The 15,103-nt window shown below is 49.0% G+C and overlaps 8 protein-coding genes across 8 annotated transcripts; 5 read left to right on the plus strand and 3 right to left on the minus strand.

Annotated features, from left to right (window-relative positions):
- Positions 1 to 214: 214 nt before the first annotated feature.
- Positions 215 to 2,558, minus strand: N7525_003409 (uncharacterized protein; the record flags this gene model as incomplete). The annotated part of the gene is made up of 2 exons (XM_002559144.2): positions 215 to 2,255; positions 2,320 to 2,558. The coding sequence occupies 2 exons, from the start codon at positions 2,556 to 2,558 to the stop codon at positions 215 to 217; spliced, it is 2,280 nt and encodes a 759-aa protein (XP_002559190.1).
- A 203-nt stretch (positions 2,559 to 2,761) lies between these two features.
- N7525_003410 (alpha/beta hydrolase) lies at positions 2,762 to 4,248 on the plus strand (the record flags this gene model as incomplete). The annotated part of the gene is made up of 5 exons (XM_061212696.1): positions 2,762 to 2,871; positions 2,926 to 2,999; positions 3,056 to 3,256; positions 3,315 to 4,124; positions 4,184 to 4,248. The coding sequence occupies 5 exons, from the start codon at positions 2,762 to 2,764 to the stop codon at positions 4,246 to 4,248; spliced, it is 1,260 nt and encodes a 419-aa protein (XP_061069717.1).
- A 2,143-nt stretch (positions 4,249 to 6,391) lies between these two features.
- N7525_003411 (uncharacterized protein) lies at positions 6,392 to 8,365 on the minus strand (the record flags this gene model as incomplete). Its single annotated transcript, XM_061212697.1, has 10 exons — positions 6,392 to 6,488; positions 6,542 to 6,711; positions 6,776 to 6,884; positions 6,944 to 7,186; positions 7,242 to 7,617; positions 7,668 to 7,819; positions 7,888 to 8,038; positions 8,092 to 8,109; positions 8,161 to 8,210; positions 8,265 to 8,365. The coding sequence occupies 10 exons, from the start codon at positions 8,363 to 8,365 to the stop codon at positions 6,392 to 6,394; spliced, it is 1,467 nt and encodes a 488-aa protein (XP_061069718.1).
- Positions 8,366 to 8,910: 545 nt separating this feature from the next.
- Positions 8,911 to 10,377, plus strand: N7525_003412 (uncharacterized protein; the record flags this gene model as incomplete). Its single annotated transcript, XM_002559140.1, has 6 exons — positions 8,911 to 8,965; positions 9,024 to 9,125; positions 9,248 to 9,416; positions 9,476 to 9,599; positions 9,653 to 10,080; positions 10,134 to 10,377. The coding sequence occupies 6 exons, from the start codon at positions 8,911 to 8,913 to the stop codon at positions 10,375 to 10,377; spliced, it is 1,122 nt and encodes a 373-aa protein (XP_002559186.1).
- A 624-nt stretch (positions 10,378 to 11,001) lies between these two features.
- On the plus strand, positions 11,002 to 11,376 carry N7525_003413 (uncharacterized protein; the record flags this gene model as incomplete). The annotated part of the gene is made up of 1 exon (XM_061212698.1): positions 11,002 to 11,376. One exon carries the CDS (start codon positions 11,002 to 11,004, stop codon positions 11,374 to 11,376), a length of 375 nt encoding a protein of 124 aa, XP_061069719.1.
- A 410-nt stretch (positions 11,377 to 11,786) lies between these two features.
- Positions 11,787 to 12,652, minus strand: N7525_003414 (putative 2-hydroxychromene-2-carboxylate isomerase; the record flags this gene model as incomplete). The annotated part of the gene is made up of 4 exons (XM_002559138.1): positions 11,787 to 11,990; positions 12,074 to 12,357; positions 12,425 to 12,524; positions 12,578 to 12,652. The coding sequence occupies 4 exons, from the start codon at positions 12,650 to 12,652 to the stop codon at positions 11,787 to 11,789; spliced, it is 663 nt and encodes a 220-aa protein (XP_002559184.1).
- A 604-nt stretch (positions 12,653 to 13,256) lies between these two features.
- Positions 13,257 to 13,481, plus strand: N7525_003415 (uncharacterized protein; the record flags this gene model as incomplete). The annotated part of the gene is made up of 1 exon (XM_061212699.1): positions 13,257 to 13,481. The coding sequence occupies one exon, from the start codon at positions 13,257 to 13,259 to the stop codon at positions 13,479 to 13,481; it is 225 nt and encodes a 74-aa protein (XP_061069720.1).
- A 518-nt stretch (positions 13,482 to 13,999) lies between these two features.
- N7525_003416 (uncharacterized protein) lies at positions 14,000 to 15,091 on the plus strand (the record flags this gene model as incomplete). Its single annotated transcript, XM_002559136.1, has 1 exon — positions 14,000 to 15,091. One exon carries the CDS (start codon positions 14,000 to 14,002, stop codon positions 15,089 to 15,091), a length of 1,092 nt encoding a protein of 363 aa, XP_002559182.1.
- Positions 15,092 to 15,103: the final 12 nt, after the last annotated feature.

Raw genomic sequence — 15,103 nt, forward strand, 5'->3', positions numbered from 1 at the left:
TTCAGAGTTCCATATAAATCCGATCTGTTTGGCACTGTCCGCTGCGCCCGGGCCCTTATTGTTCTCAACTGCTAGTACTGAGCGGTTGACAGATGGATGCTGTATGCTGTATAGTGACTCGATCTTTCAGCCGAGCTATGTGTGGTGTCAATCAGCCACTGAACATAAGGATCCATGAACCTTTGGACGCCCCTAGAAGCATACAAACCTATCATCACGCTTTCAACGGCGGGAGTCCGCTCGGTGCATCATAGAAATCCTTGAGATCTTCTTCATCCTCCTCGAATTCGAAGCCAGAATTCTCGGCCTCGGATTCCTCGCCTGCGAGCTGAACACGGGAAAGACGACTGCGAGTTCCGACATTGCCGGAAGAAGCAGGTGTCCCGTCCTTTTCAAAGGATTCAGAGGCCGCATCGCGAGGCAGCCGCATGGCCAGGTAGCCATCAGGCGCACGTTCTGCGCGGTCCATGATATCATTCATATATTTGCGAACCTCGTCGGCAGGCTTGACGACGCGGGCTAAAGGCTCGAGGATTTTGGCATTGGGGGCATGGATGCGGAAAGTGACCGGTTGCCAGTATTCCTTGAGGTTTGCCTCACTCGCAGGAGTCCCTGGGGGCCCGGGAGTTACGGGATCTGTTTGGTCGGTGGGTTCCTGCTTCTGCGGTGTCGCCGTTGTAGGCGTGGCTGGCTGGCTGGGGGCTGGGCTATCGGCTGGTAATTTTCCCTTGTCGGTTTTGACTTTCGGTTCACCCTTTTTAGTTTTCGATGCCCCCTTGCCTTTGCCTTTGGAGTTGGCTTCTGTGGCGGTCTCCAGGGGGAACGGCGTGTTTGGAGCAACCTTCCGGACTACCAAAAATGAGGCGATGACCGTGTTCTCGGCTGGGAGCCATTCCAGGATAGTGTACTCAGGGAAAAGATAGCGGTCACCTGAACCGGCATGACCTGAGGTACTGCTTCCATATGGAGTTAAGGGAGACGTGAATTCGAACACCACAGACTTGTAGTTTATGGGCGCAGAACCAAGTGGGGAGACGTAAGGGATTGAAGGCGGGCGGGGGAATGGAACAGGAGGACCATATTGAGGCGGTCGAGACTGAAGTGGAGGTTGTGACCCATAAGAAGGTTGTTGGTGGGGTGCATACGGTGGCCCCGGTCGTGCTCCTGGCTGTTGAGCGCTGGCTAGCGGTGTCGGGTTTGCCACAGGAGTCTGCTGCTGAGATGCGGAAGCAGGGGCTGGGGTGCTTGAAGCACCAGGAGTCGCTGATTGGGCCGGTACTACTGGCCGCCCTGCTTCGGACGGTGCAGGCCGGGGACCGCTGTGCTCTGTGCCTGATTGCTCTTCCTTGATTGTGCCTGACCCTGTGGCGCTCTCGGGAGGTTTAGGAGTCTGACTCGGCGGGGCCTGCGCAGGGGTCTGAGGCTGTGCCTCCGTCTTGACAGGTGACTGCTTGGACCCTTTGGAAGGGGTCTGCGACGTTGGTGGGGATTTCTCCAGCGATACTGACTTCGTCCCACTATCTTGTTGTTTCTGAGTCTGAGTTTGCGATGTAGGGGTTGGCTGTTGTGCAAGTGGTTGTCCTGCTGAAGATTGTTGCCGTTGTTCTTGCTGCTCTCTTGATTTGATGATTGCGTTGAGTTCATCGATGTGTGCTTGGAAAGCCCGGAGCTGCTCCTGGGATGCTTGACTTGAGGCAACCACACGCATCAAGGCCTTCAGTTCAGGGTCTGCAGCTGCCCTCGTGGCCAGCATTTGAATCACAGGATCTGGACTGGGCTTGGCAGGCTGGCCCTTTTGCCCTTGCGGTGGCTTTTGCCCTCCTTGGGGAGATGGTGCATTTCCTTGATTCGGGCCACGAGCTTGTTGGGGCGAAGGATGGCTGCCGGTATACCCAGGACGACCCGGAGGAGCAGGAGAATACTGCGCAGGTCGTTGTTGATTGGATGGAGTGGGATAGGGCCGGTATTGTTGGAAGTTATTAGGATGGCCATAGTGAACCATCGGCCGTTGCGGGGGTGCGTATTGGAGTGCCGGAGGCGCACTGGGATCTTTGACAATGTAAATCATGGCATCAAAGAAATGGGGACCTATGGTGACATCGCAGGGCCCGATTTTCGTCATAGTGTCCTTTGATGGGTTGTTCTTCTCGATCTGTTCTCGTTTCGTCTTCTTCGGCTTCGTGTAGTATCGAACAAGGATGCCATCGCTCAGCCACTTTTTCTTCGATCGTTCAAGTGAATAGAGGAGAACTGCACTGTTGGGATAAGACGGAAAATGTCAGTCATGCAACACCACCAGTCGGGGGAGCGATGTCAAACCTTTCGGCGATCGACTGGTACTCATTTTCCGGTAAGGAAAGTGGCTGTCGCGTGCGGACAATAGGCAATGGATCTCCATCCTTAACCTTTGCCGGTAGAGGGGCGTCAACTAGTTCCGGCGATGGAACACGGGGAGTTGGTGCCTTTTTCTTGTGAGACTGCGGCGTAGCTTCGGAGACACGTCTTTTCGCTGCAGATTCGCGCCGGTCACGCGCCGGAAGCTTGCGCTTTTCAGCCATGGTCAATACAATGATATAATCACGATACCCGCGATGGAAGTATAAGAAACATCCTATAGTGAAAGGTTGGAGGGGGGATGGAGAGAGGGAAGGGAGAAATGGGAGAGACGCGATAACGCGCCGCTTATCAGCGCCGTCTCTTCAATTTCCAAGATTGTCCGCTCACCTTGGTGTTAACGCATACCTCAATCCCTGAAGTCATAATGGTTGAGCTCAAACCTATTTTCAAGAAGGCCTACTGGTCTCTTGCAGCTGGTGGACTGATCTATGTGTTGTGTCTCCTCTCTTTGACCTTCCCAGAGGTCCAACGTTTGTATGTATCTGGCCCGGGCGTATGCGGGGAGTGAGCTAACATAGGGTAACAAAGTGTTCTTTATGCGAACAAGGTCAACCCCAGCGTGTGGCAGGATGTCAATCAAGTTGAACAATTTGGCTTTTTGAGTATGGCGTGTCCAGGTTAACCACAGAAGTAATGTTTGCTAACCAATTCCCAAAAGGAACCCAAGCCCAACCCTTTCATTTGGTGACGCCCGACAATGAAACCATCTACGGGTGGCACTTACTACCGTTGCATCTTTGCCGGGAACATGAAAAGGAATTAATGGAGAATCCCTCTACAGGCCCAGCGGAAGATTACACGAAGACAGTTGCCCATAAGCTTCTCACCAATGATCCCAATGCACGAGTGGTCGTAAGCTGTAGGTGATTGACGACCTAAATTGTCACTGTCACCAAGTTAACGTTTGAGCAATCAAGTCCACGGAAATGCGGCGCACTTGGGTTCTGCTCATCGCCCCGCCACTTACAACTCGATGTTGAGCCTGTCCACCCCATCAAACCCAGTCCACGTCTTTGCAATTGACTATCGCGGCTTTGGAGTTAGCACCGGAACTCCCACAGAGGAAGGTCTTATCACGGACGGCGTATCTCTCATTAACTTCCTTACTGCAGAGCCATTAAAGGTTCCCACTTCTCGTATCGTTATCATGGGCCAAAGCCTTGGGACTGCGGTCACAACCGCAGTAGCAGAGCGCTTTGCCTTCGGATCATCTGACCCGGCAGCTATCCAACCAGCCATCAAGAACGCCGATCCATTTGCCGGCGTGGTTCTATTGGCGTCCTTCAGCAGCCTACCGAATCTCATCGAATCTTACAGCTTTAAAGGCATCACGCCACCTATGCTGTCGCCCGTTATGGGATATCCTCGGTTCCAGAAATGGCTGCTGAGCCATATTGTGGACCACTGGGACACAGCTGGAAGACTGGCTCGCCTTACCGGTGTCGACACTACTTCCTTGGTGGCTGTGGATATGGACTACACCGACAAAAGTCTTGATCTGACGATAGTTCATGCTTTTGACGACGCCGAAATTCCCTGGTACGAAGGACGTCGCGTCTGGGAGGGTGCCACGGGCACACGCATCAAGGGTGCTCCAGGTGCTATGACGTACCACAAAGCCGAGGATGGTAACCCTAGCGAGGTTAAGGTCTGGAAGAATGAGATCAGCAATCAAGATGGGACTGAGATTGTGAAGAAAGTTAGATGGGAACGGATTCGATACGGTGGTATGTTGAAGGGAAATGCCCTCGCTATGGATTCAACGGACTGACTTGTGATCCTTTAGGTCATAATCGTGTTGCATCGGGCTCAGTGGCTGCTTTCGCTGTTATGAGGGCTTTCGAAGAATAATTGGACCGCCACCTTGATAGTATACACAGAACAGTGGTTGCAGATACCCTATAAACGAGAGATTATTGCTGAGGAAATTCTGTACATTTTTGGACTATGCAAGAAGAGTCATTGTTCTTCCTACCTTTGCCCTTGTTTTTTACGGGCATTTAGATTAGCATGGTACTGGGTGAGCAAGACTTCTTTCAATTTCTGATACGGCTACATATGTAGTTTGCTAAATGCCCGGCCATGTTAGATCATTGATCCTGGCACTATAAATAACTAGCCTGCCACCTCTGGCTCTGCTCGCCACTCAGCAAGTTCAACATGCTGGACTTCTCTTATGCTTTTTTGGAGAGTAAACAATAGAAGAAGTTTCTGATTTCTAATATCCTCCTATATAGTTCTTCCTTATCCCTCGAGGTAAGGCCTTCGAGGTCACCATATAACCGCACTGAAAGTCTTGTTTGCTTCAGACAACTCGAAGTCATGCCCAGGTGGGTTGCACCTCTCCAATTTTTCTTATTTCCCTTCTCTTCCCTTCTCTTCTTCCTTTCACATCACCTCGCTTTCCATTCCCACTCCTAACTTTTTCCCTCTCACTCTTGAAGTTTGGATTTTCACACACCCAAACAATCTCATTGCGAACAAGCCTTACCTAGGCAGCCCTCCACCCTCCTTATGCGAGGTAGATTACGATCTCGAGATGTGGCGTCGCCACAGGGCCAACTGGCAGGCCCGGGCAGCGGTCTGAAGATTGACAAGGACAACAACGTCCAGGACTTCAGAGCCCGCTGGGTGATCGCGGAAATCGACTATTCCTAAGCATGGCAGCTGTTAGCAATATGATTGTCGAGCAAGTCGGCTACACAGCTGAATACCTCGATGCGATGATCGACGGTCGAGTTATTTTCATGCGCCAACCAACTGGGTTTTAAACGTCAAAAGATGATCTCACATTTGTCTCCCTGGCGGGTGCTGGTAGTCCAGACACTTTGAAATGAGAAGGCGGTTACATCCATAGATGGAATGTGTGTTGGTTCTTTAGAATTTCAATCTCCTTTTTGCTTGGATTCCTTTTTTGTCTTTGTTCTTTTCTTCTGTTACAACCTGCCCCAGGACTGGCGAGTTACACACTAGGCCAAAGACCACTATATCTGAGCGTAACGCTCAGATATTCCAGGCTCCGATATATATAGTGCGTGTCATGACATCTTCCTCTTTTCTTCCTCTTTTCTTCCTTTCGGTGACCACACCAGACCCTTCCCCCAACCGTCTCTACCACCTTTCATCCTGCCTGGAACCCTGCGAAAACAGCTCTTGGTTCCCGTACCTCGCCAGTTTATATGGTATGTGTGCTGCCTATGCGCCTCACGCCGTGATTGGAAAAGCATGTAGGAAGAGGATGGCTTTCGCTTTCCCTTTACTGTCCATCTTTCACCGACACCTTGAAAAGCAAATTCTGTGCTCATATGCCAAAGGACACAAGGTGTGCGGATCTGTAAGTTTTCGAGATTGTCTCGGTGTTGTTTCGACATTAGACTGTTCTGATCTGGTGTATCTCTTTTCTTAGGGCCCCGCTGGAATTGAGGGCAACCATTATAAGCTGTTGAGCACGCGGCCCTATAATGGGCGAACAATTTTGGCTGACCACTATTGCCGAGGTGCGTGCCATCCGAGATCAGAAGGACAAGGATGTCTATTGCACGATGTCATCGCTATTAATATGAATATGAACCTTGGAGGTTCATCCTGGAGCTACAATACCACAACGAACGACAGTGAACTTTTACTTTCCTTGTCAGTTTCTTCGTGAGTTAAGCTGCTCTACAGTCGCAAACCAACACCACTGTGTTTATTGGAATATTCGATAAAGCTAAAGACGGTTATGCCCTCGTACTCCAAGCCGATTTATATGTCTGCTGTTTACAGAGTCAACGGAAGCTCCTCGTGCAGCACTCTGTTTCTGTCCTTAATGTCCACTCTAGCCAACTCAGTACAGCCATTTTCTCTTATCCTTGTTTTCAGAATAACAGTCATTAGATATCTTAATCATGTCGTGGAAAATCCAAAGCTGTCCATTCAACAATGGCATCCGTTAGGACTTGAGATAACCCGTTTATGGGTTTATATCAATCCCAAGCCATTCACCAAATTCGATTCAACTCTTCAATGCTTGGGTCCCGTCAACTACCACATTGCCCGTTTCCTCGTCACTACTTCCCTGGGGTGATACTAAGGCTTCCTTCTTTTGCTCCCTAGGACGAGATGTCAGTTGGATGTCCACCAATATACAGCGACGAGAATTTACCTTCGCCATGTATACACAGAGACCATGAAGCCAGCCCATAGAAGGAAGAAAAACACGAATGATATTGGCCATCCCTTTCGCCATCTCGGTGCACCATCGGGGCCGGCGGTTGGAAACGCCAGCAAAGGAACCCAGATGTTGAACGAATATCCGAATGTCATCATAGAGCCCTTCAGTGGAGGAAGAAATTCGATCAGTATTGTTGTTATCACAGGACGAAGGAAACGGACATACCATGATGAGAGCGCGTTCCTCGGCATCATCCCTCACTATTACATTGATGGTGGAGTATAGGATCGGGCTCAAACATCCAGCTGCCCCTAAGACATACCAGGCAACGAATCTTTGAAGAGACTTGTCAGTAATATGGACTCAAACTGAGGATTGATGAAGGTATCTCACTTCAGTGCTGTGGGAATGTTCCAAATTATCATGCATAATGTTGAGAATAGACAACAAGCGGATGCAATGGTATATATGATCCATTCCGGATAAATTGCAGCTAATGTCGTCCCGAGCCAGGAGGCTACAATATTAACAGCATAAGTGACAGTCGGTAGCTGATTTATTTGAGTCACGGAGTATCCCTCTTCTTTAAGCCATAGGCTCATGTAGCTGCTGGGATAGGAGCAGATGATCATGCAACTAAAGATATATTAGCATATTGGCTGCACAAATGGTAGACACTTTCCAAACTTACGCGTAGCAAGTGATAAAGACCCAGATGTGCCATCTCTTAAAAGTTCTCTTGAAGACGTCGAGACTCATATTGCCAGGCTGGCGGATCTTGGCTCTTGTAGTTCTCGCCTTGGTCAATGCAACATCGCGGTCCGTCATATAGAACGGTTTGGGTGAACCGGGAATACCGGGAAAGATGAAAAACCCGATCAGGGCCACGGGAATGGTAAATATGCCGTCAATTATGAAAAGCCACCTCCATCCAGGCATACCCCCAACACCAGAGAGGTTGGTATAAGCAGCTGCCTGTAGGTATCCACTAACCATGGTACCGAGCGGGTTACAGATGAACCATGTTCCGGCTCGTTTGAAGAGTTCGGGACCCGTGTACCATGAACCTTCATTATGGTTAGTATAGTCCAGACGATGATATATTTGTTGAACTCACCAAGAATGAAATGCGTTCCTGCAAAGACAGGTGCTTCTAGCATCCCAACCAAGAAACGAAGGGCATAAATCTGGTGAACGTTGGTGACACGGCTCTGAGCGAATGTACATATACCCCAGAGGACTTCGAGGGTAGGTAACAACCAGCGAGCTCTATGGAATCAGTCAGCGTCTCGATCTGCCCAGGTGAGTGTGGAGGCATCTCAATTACTCAGACTCACAACTTTGGGCGTGACATAAGTAGTAGTCCAGGGATTTGAAATAACACATATGATGTGAAGTAGCAGACATTGAAGTAGTTCAGTTCATTGCCGTACAGGGCAAAGCCCTCTTTGAGACCACTGACATACGCATTGCTAATGTTTGTTTGGTCTGTGATATGTTGGCTTCGAGTCAAATAGCAATCCATGAGGACGTAGGCTCACCCAGATACTTGACAAAGACTAGATCGTTAGTGGATTTCCTCATATGCTCATTGGGACTCATCTACTTACAGCAGAGACAGGCGAATATCAGAATTGACAAGTCCAACTTGAAGAGTAATCTGGAAACGTCAGCATATCCGGACAGACATATTCCTAAGCATTGATATTCTCACTTTCTCTCCTCGGCAGGATAAGAAGATGGATACCAATTAAACACCTCTTTGACAAGCCCCAATAGGGACAATCTCCCGGCCTTGCTTTTCAGATCAGACATGAGCCAGGCTTAGGAAAAGTCTGATGCTGCTCTCAGATGTGCAAAAGACAAAGCACGTTAAGTTATAGACATTGCCATTACTTATTATGCGATCATGTCTTTCTATGGCATCTCGGCACTTAAAAAACAGCTATCCGGGGAAGTGTTAACCAATTCCCCCACCCACTGTCACCATCGCTCTTTCAGAAAATCCAAATTGCCAAAGCTAGCTTTCCACGAGACTAAAATATGTCTCAAATCAAAGCTAACACTTTGCCGTTCACTTTGATGCGCCTGCGGAGGCGACATGTGTATGCATGATGGCGTGCGCATATCCCGGCCACCACACAGAAGCCAAAAACTAGCCGATATCTTAGGCCTCATCGGATGGATTTATTGCGTGCTCTTGCTAAATTCCTCCGATTATCTGATGCGGGGTATGATCGGAAGGAAGTGCGAATGCACTTATATACTACATGTCCTTGAGGGGTGTTGTGGGAACGAGCAAGTTGAACTCGCTGCCGATATTCAATAATCACTTCTTGGAAACTCATAGACTCTTTGATATGCCAGGCAAATATATCGAAAAATATGACCAGGTCCCTGTGACGAAGGAAGAGCGTGGGTGATCCTTGATTGAGTATGTTAGTGCTTCTTCTCGCTGACATATGGCAATTAGTTGACTGGGCTGAACTTATCACACTGGACCTAGCCCAGTATGAGCAGCCAGGAGGAAAGGAAGATCTTGTCAGGCAGCTCGATCACGCTGTTAGGAACGTTGGTGAGTCGACACTCTCTTGTGTTCCAGGCAATACTGGGGTTCCCTCTCCCAACACAACCTCAAGGCTGCACTTTGATCGAACTTGATCTTTAGGTTTAGCGCTGATCAGAGTCTGGAAACAGGATTTTTCTATGTGAAGAACTTTAATATCAGTCAAGAAGAGATCGACAACCAGTTTGCCTTAGGGCGAGAGTTCTATGCCCTGCCGCTTGAAGAGAAACTCAAGTTCCATAGCGCCAGTGATCTTGAGAGGGGCGAATACAACTCTTACCGTCCTGCCGGACACCGGATGTAAGAGACATATTACACCTAGAGGCAAATTGAACTGATGCTAACACGTCCTAACTCAGCCTAGGAAATAGCATCAAGGATAATGTCCAGGTGTACAATATCCCAAAGTTCGACGGTCACCACGACCGACCCCAGCCTTCTGTCCTAGCCGAGAATATCAAAGAAATTGAAGCTTTCAGTCGGGTACTTCTCCCTTTATCATCTTGGTGTGTTCCTCTAACTAACAAAATCTATAGAAATGTCACACCGAAGTCGTTGAGAAACTTCTCCGCCTCTTCGCAATCCTGCTCGAGTTGCCGGATGAAGATCAACTAGTCCGCGACCATCAATATGATGTCAAGGGCGAGGACCATCTACGTTATATGCATTATGCAGCCCGCAGTGCCGAGGAAAACAAAAAGGTTGGCGAGCTCTACAGTCCCGGCCACACAGACTTAGGAACAGTTACTCTTCTGTTCCGGCAACCGGTGGCCGCACTTCAGATCCTCAATTCAGAGGGTCAATGGAAGTGGGTCAAACCCCAGGATGGTACCATTACCATCAACACATGCGATGCCTTGACCGCGCTCACGGGTGGTTTGATAAAGTCGAGTATTCATCGGGTGCATGCACCACCCGCTGACCAGGCTCACATTGATCGATTGGGCGTGTTGTATTTTGCTCGGTAAGTTAACTTGAAATACTTTATAGAAAGCCTTCAGAGCCTAATGGATACAGCCCCAATAACCACGTTGTCCTTGACCCCATTCAGAACAGTCCCCTCCTCCAGAGACTGGGCTTGACTACCAACGCATTCACGGAACTTGGCCAACACCTCACGACCGAGCAGTGGGTTACTGTTCGACAGACACAACAGCAGCGAAGAAATCGTGATGTCAAGATCTCCAGTGAAGGGAAGTATACCTATAAGCCCAAGGATCTCGAGATTATTCCTGGCCTCCAAGCTACGATCTACAACTAGTCATGTCTTAATACGATTCCATGTGCACAATGTGCATGTCCCATTAAGTAATTGAACTGCCCTGTATTTGCATCCACGACAACGGTTCATCGAGTCACTAAAAGATCAAAATGATGCCTTGAATAAGTGCCATAGAGTTAACTAGTTCCTGGCAAGATACTCGCATGAGAGCAACTCCCACTTCAAAGTCACGGTATAACACCGATAGCATAGTATCTAGTTGAATCTAGCTTGAATTGGTGTAATATCGAAAAATCGTGATGAGTATCCCCGTCGATGAACGCATCTTCACAAGTGGAACCTAATGACGTCATTGCTAGGAACGATCTCCAACCTCTTAAGACGTGGGAAAAGTCCAGTGAAACAAGAAATCAATTACCACAAAGGATATTGTTACTGCCTACTCACAAGAATTGTGGTCAAACTTCCTACTCTCTAGTGTCATACCCTCCTCGTCCCAATACTCGACCCGAACTGATCACCCAAACCAGCCCTACGTCAGACTCAGCCCTACGACTTACCGTGACCATTACTGCTTAGAATTCCGCTTCGTTATCGTCCGCTCCCATGTCGTTCCCAGAATCCGAAGAATACTCCCCCTCCAAAAAACCGGAACATCTTACCATGAGCCCAACTCCCTCTGGCGACTCATTGTACTTGGATTCCAATGTTGCGCTCGAACAACGGAGGCAGTCCGAAGTCGAGATGAAGGAGAATGAACCTACTCCCAATCAAATGGAGGGACAGGAAGGTGTTCTCGCGGGCGTGAAACACCAATTCGACTCGATGGCTCCTGGCGGCTCGATTTCGGAGTTTGGGAATTCCGTCAGCTCCGCCGCCCAAGAGAAGATTGTCGCTGCGAAGGATACTCTAATGGAGGGGGCGTTACCTGCTGCACAGGGAGCGATACGTACCGTTCAGGGTCATATTCGCACCATCTCGGGTGGATCCAATGAAGTTGAGGAGACGGTACCTGAGGGTATGTTCTGGCTTTCATAAGTTCCCGGGAGCGTATATGAATTGGTTGTTGACGAAGGTGCTATGTTTAGAGCTTTCTCAGGAGGAACGTGATCGCATTGATCAAATGAGCAACGAACAGGTTTGCGACTTTCTACGAGAGAAACATATGAGCAATAAGCACCCACAGCCAACGAAATAGGCAAATTGCAGCGCATCCTCGCCGTTTTGGAGTCTAGTCTCCATTGACTGGGGACCTATAATCATATGTCTTTTGCAGCTTGTTGGACATTCTGGATGTCGCTGATCGCATCTCTTCTCTAGGGGGGCAGGATCCTCGCTCATTACACAACATGTATAATTAGATGTCGCAGATTGAACTATTGAGTGACAAATTTGACAACGCACTGTACAATGCACAAGACTCCATCCAAATTGATACTTCTGGGATACTAGAGAGCCGCCCTGAATCCCCTATCAAGCGCGCGATCCAAACCCAGGAAGTCAGCCACTTGGCCCAAATGATCGACACCAAAGAAGCCCTCGGTCTCTCCATTGGTGTTAGTGCACACGAGCCACGGCAGCCCGAAGGCTCCCGAGTCAAAAGACCGACCGGTATTCGCAGTCAGAAGAGCCTTGACGTCCGGGTTGTTCATCTGGGGACTTAGTTAGCTTGGTGCTTGCGGTCGCATTTCTAGCGAACTAGCTGCAATATTGGATGGTATTATAGCGGACTTACCGCAGACACAATCTCATGTGCTTCTTGCTTCCCAAGTACGCTCTCGATCAAGGGGGCGAAGCCATCTGGCTCGCCGACGGCAGTATTGCCTTCAACCCAGAGCGCATGAAATAGCGCCCCAATCACCGGAGCGAGCTTTTCCGGTGCTCTCTGGGAGATTGCACACAGCGCACGTTGCGTGGATAGTGTGCGGAAAGGGAAGCCTTTAGGGAATCCCTCTATAATCGGGACTGAGAAGTATTTCGCCCATCGCACTCGCTGCTGGCCCAAGTAGTCTTTTTTATCTAAATCGCACAATTATGAGATTTCATTGTTACAATGGTCGTATTTGGATTCATGACTTCCACTCACTTTTGATGTTGATTGGAGGGCTGTTGCCACATGCATTCATCAAACCTCCGAGCAGAATCGGAACATATGTAATTTCGCATTTCGCAAAGGCAGGTGAATTCTAGAAGCATGTTAGATAGATAAAAGCGTCGTCAAGATTCCCAGTCTTCGTACCTGTAGCACATGGAATGCAATGTATGCGAAGGGGCTGACGATGTCGATGTAACAGGTAATCTTGGGACCCGACATGGTGGAACTTCTGCAGTGGAATTTTAAGGTATTCAGCTGACCCAATAGGACGGAGGGTACCAAGTGGAACTATAAAGCAATGGCGATATTGAAAGGAGAAATGAGGAATATAATCAAGATCTTCGAGGTTCGGAATCTCCCCGCAGTTGGAGTTCCCTCTGGGCCGAGGTCCAGGGGTCTATCCCTTCTTTTGGCTATTCACATCGTGTCATTGTCGTCCCACGACGCCAGGAGATACATTGAGACGATGGAATAACGAAAGCTGAATTCGAAATTTGAATGGGAATCTTGATCGGCATGGCCACATCCACTCTTTTCGACTTTGCTCCTAGTCATGTTATTCATTTATATATATATCAAACCCGGATTTTCAACAACACATTGACCACTACTCACTGATGAGTTGATAAAATAATTCCTCAAATTGCCCCTTCGTATATTGCATCAACATGTGTTCACAATGAAGTAAATATCAATATTTGGATCAAGTGTGCCACCGCCGCCACTCTGTATAAGAGAGGACCAATACCTCTATTTCACCCATTACCGCTCAACTTAACAATAATCAACTTTGAACCCTCTTCCTCTAAGACTATCTTATAAAATGCCCTCTCGAAACAGAGCCTTGAACAAGAGCGACGCCGAATCCGAGCAACAGCGCAATCCGCGGCCCGCCAATACCACAGACCACTCGGTGGTTACCAGCAGTGGTGGACCAGCACATCGCTCCCGCCGCGAACGGTCTGAGTACAGATCATGGGAAAGAGGGAGAGATGTACCGAGGAAGGGAACAACGGGGTCGAGAAGTCGGTCCGTTTCGAGGCATTGATACATACTTCGTGTATCATCTGATTGATGCGGTTAGATCTGGGTAACTACTATTTCTTGGGATTACTTGTGCACAGGCTGATTGCATTAAGGTCATCCAGATCTGAATTACTGTAGGCCAGACAGGCCTGCATACCAACGATGTATATAACGCATACCTAGTATCTAGGGGTTCTTTCGCTATTCAATCTCAACTCTCGCATCTATTACATTGATTCTGATCACCTCTCTCTGTAGATCTTGACTCCATCATATACACTGTCTTCTCTTTATTCCTGTCACATATATAACTGTATTGCAGATCAAGATGACGGGTCTAATAACCTACATGTGTATTTTTCGAAAAATGAGCCCCCGTTAAAATTGAAGTCGAAACCCGTTCTACCTCCAACCCCAAAAGGGTAACTAGGGCTCCCAATCTAGGGCTATCCAACCCCTCCATCGGCGATCCGCGATAGTCCCGCCAACCTCAGTAAGCAAACAAACCCAGACTTAACAAAGTCGCCAAACACCAACAAAATGGCGCCAATCCCGATAACGATCGTGACGGGCTTCCTAGGCTCAGGAAAAACCACAATCCTCCTCAACCTAATCCCTCAACTCCCAAAGACCTACAAACTCGCCCTCCTCAAAAACGAATTCGGCGACGTAGCCGTGGACTCCCAACTAGCCTCAACACAATCCATCAGCGGCGTACGCGAAATGCTCAACGGCTGTATCTGCTGCAACCTCGTCGGCCAACTCAGCGATGCCCTCGACCAACTCCGCACCGAAGTGCAACCCGATCGCATCGTGATCGAGACCAGCGGCAGCGCGTTCCCGGCAACACTCGCGATGGAAGTGAACCGGCTTGCGCGCGAACAGGGCGGACATTATGTTCTCGATGGCGTGATCAGCGTTATCGATGTTGAGAACTGGGAGGGGTATGAGGATACTTCGTACACGGCGAAGATTCAGGCGAAGTATACCGATTTGATTATCTTTAATAAGTGGGAGGATTTGCCTGAGCGGTTTGATGTTTGTTTGGATCGGGTTGGGGATTTGGAGGTTGAGACGCCTTGGGTTAAGTCGAATAAGGGTCGTGTTGATATGGATATTATGCTCGGTATTGATGGGGCTTTGTTTAAGGAGTCGGAGGATGGGGTGATGGGTGGTCATGGACATGATCACCAGCATCAGCATGATCATCAGTCTGAGGTGGAGGTTCTTTCTGTGGTTTTGAAGTCTGATGTTGAGGGGAGGACGGTGGATGTTGCTGCTCTCGAGAGGTTTCTCTCTTCCGCGCCTCGTGAGGAGGTGTATCGCATCAAGGGGATTGTTCGTTGCTCGAACCAGGATCTTCCTGTCGAGACTTCGGATAATCTGAATGCCAGACAGAAGCTCGAGACGCCTGGGGTGCAGTATTATATTCTCAACTGGGCATTTGGACGCTGGACTTGCACTCCCTCCGCTGTGGTTGCGGAGTCTGCAGACCCGACTGTCATTGCTCGCGTTACGTTGATTTTGGCTCGATACGAGGCGGCCAAGTGGAAGAAGAAGCTTGAAGCCGGTGGGCTGGTCCAGGCGGGTGAGGGTGAGGGTGTGGAGTTGAGTGTGGAGCGTTTGGTCTAGATTTTCGATGGG

The sequence above is a fragment of the Penicillium rubens genome, assembly GCF_028828025.1.
Source record: "Penicillium rubens strain IBT 27055 chromosome Unknown utg000002l_segment0_segment0, whole genome shotgun sequence".
Lineage (NCBI taxonomy): Eukaryota > Fungi > Ascomycota > Eurotiomycetes > Eurotiales > Aspergillaceae > Penicillium > Penicillium rubens.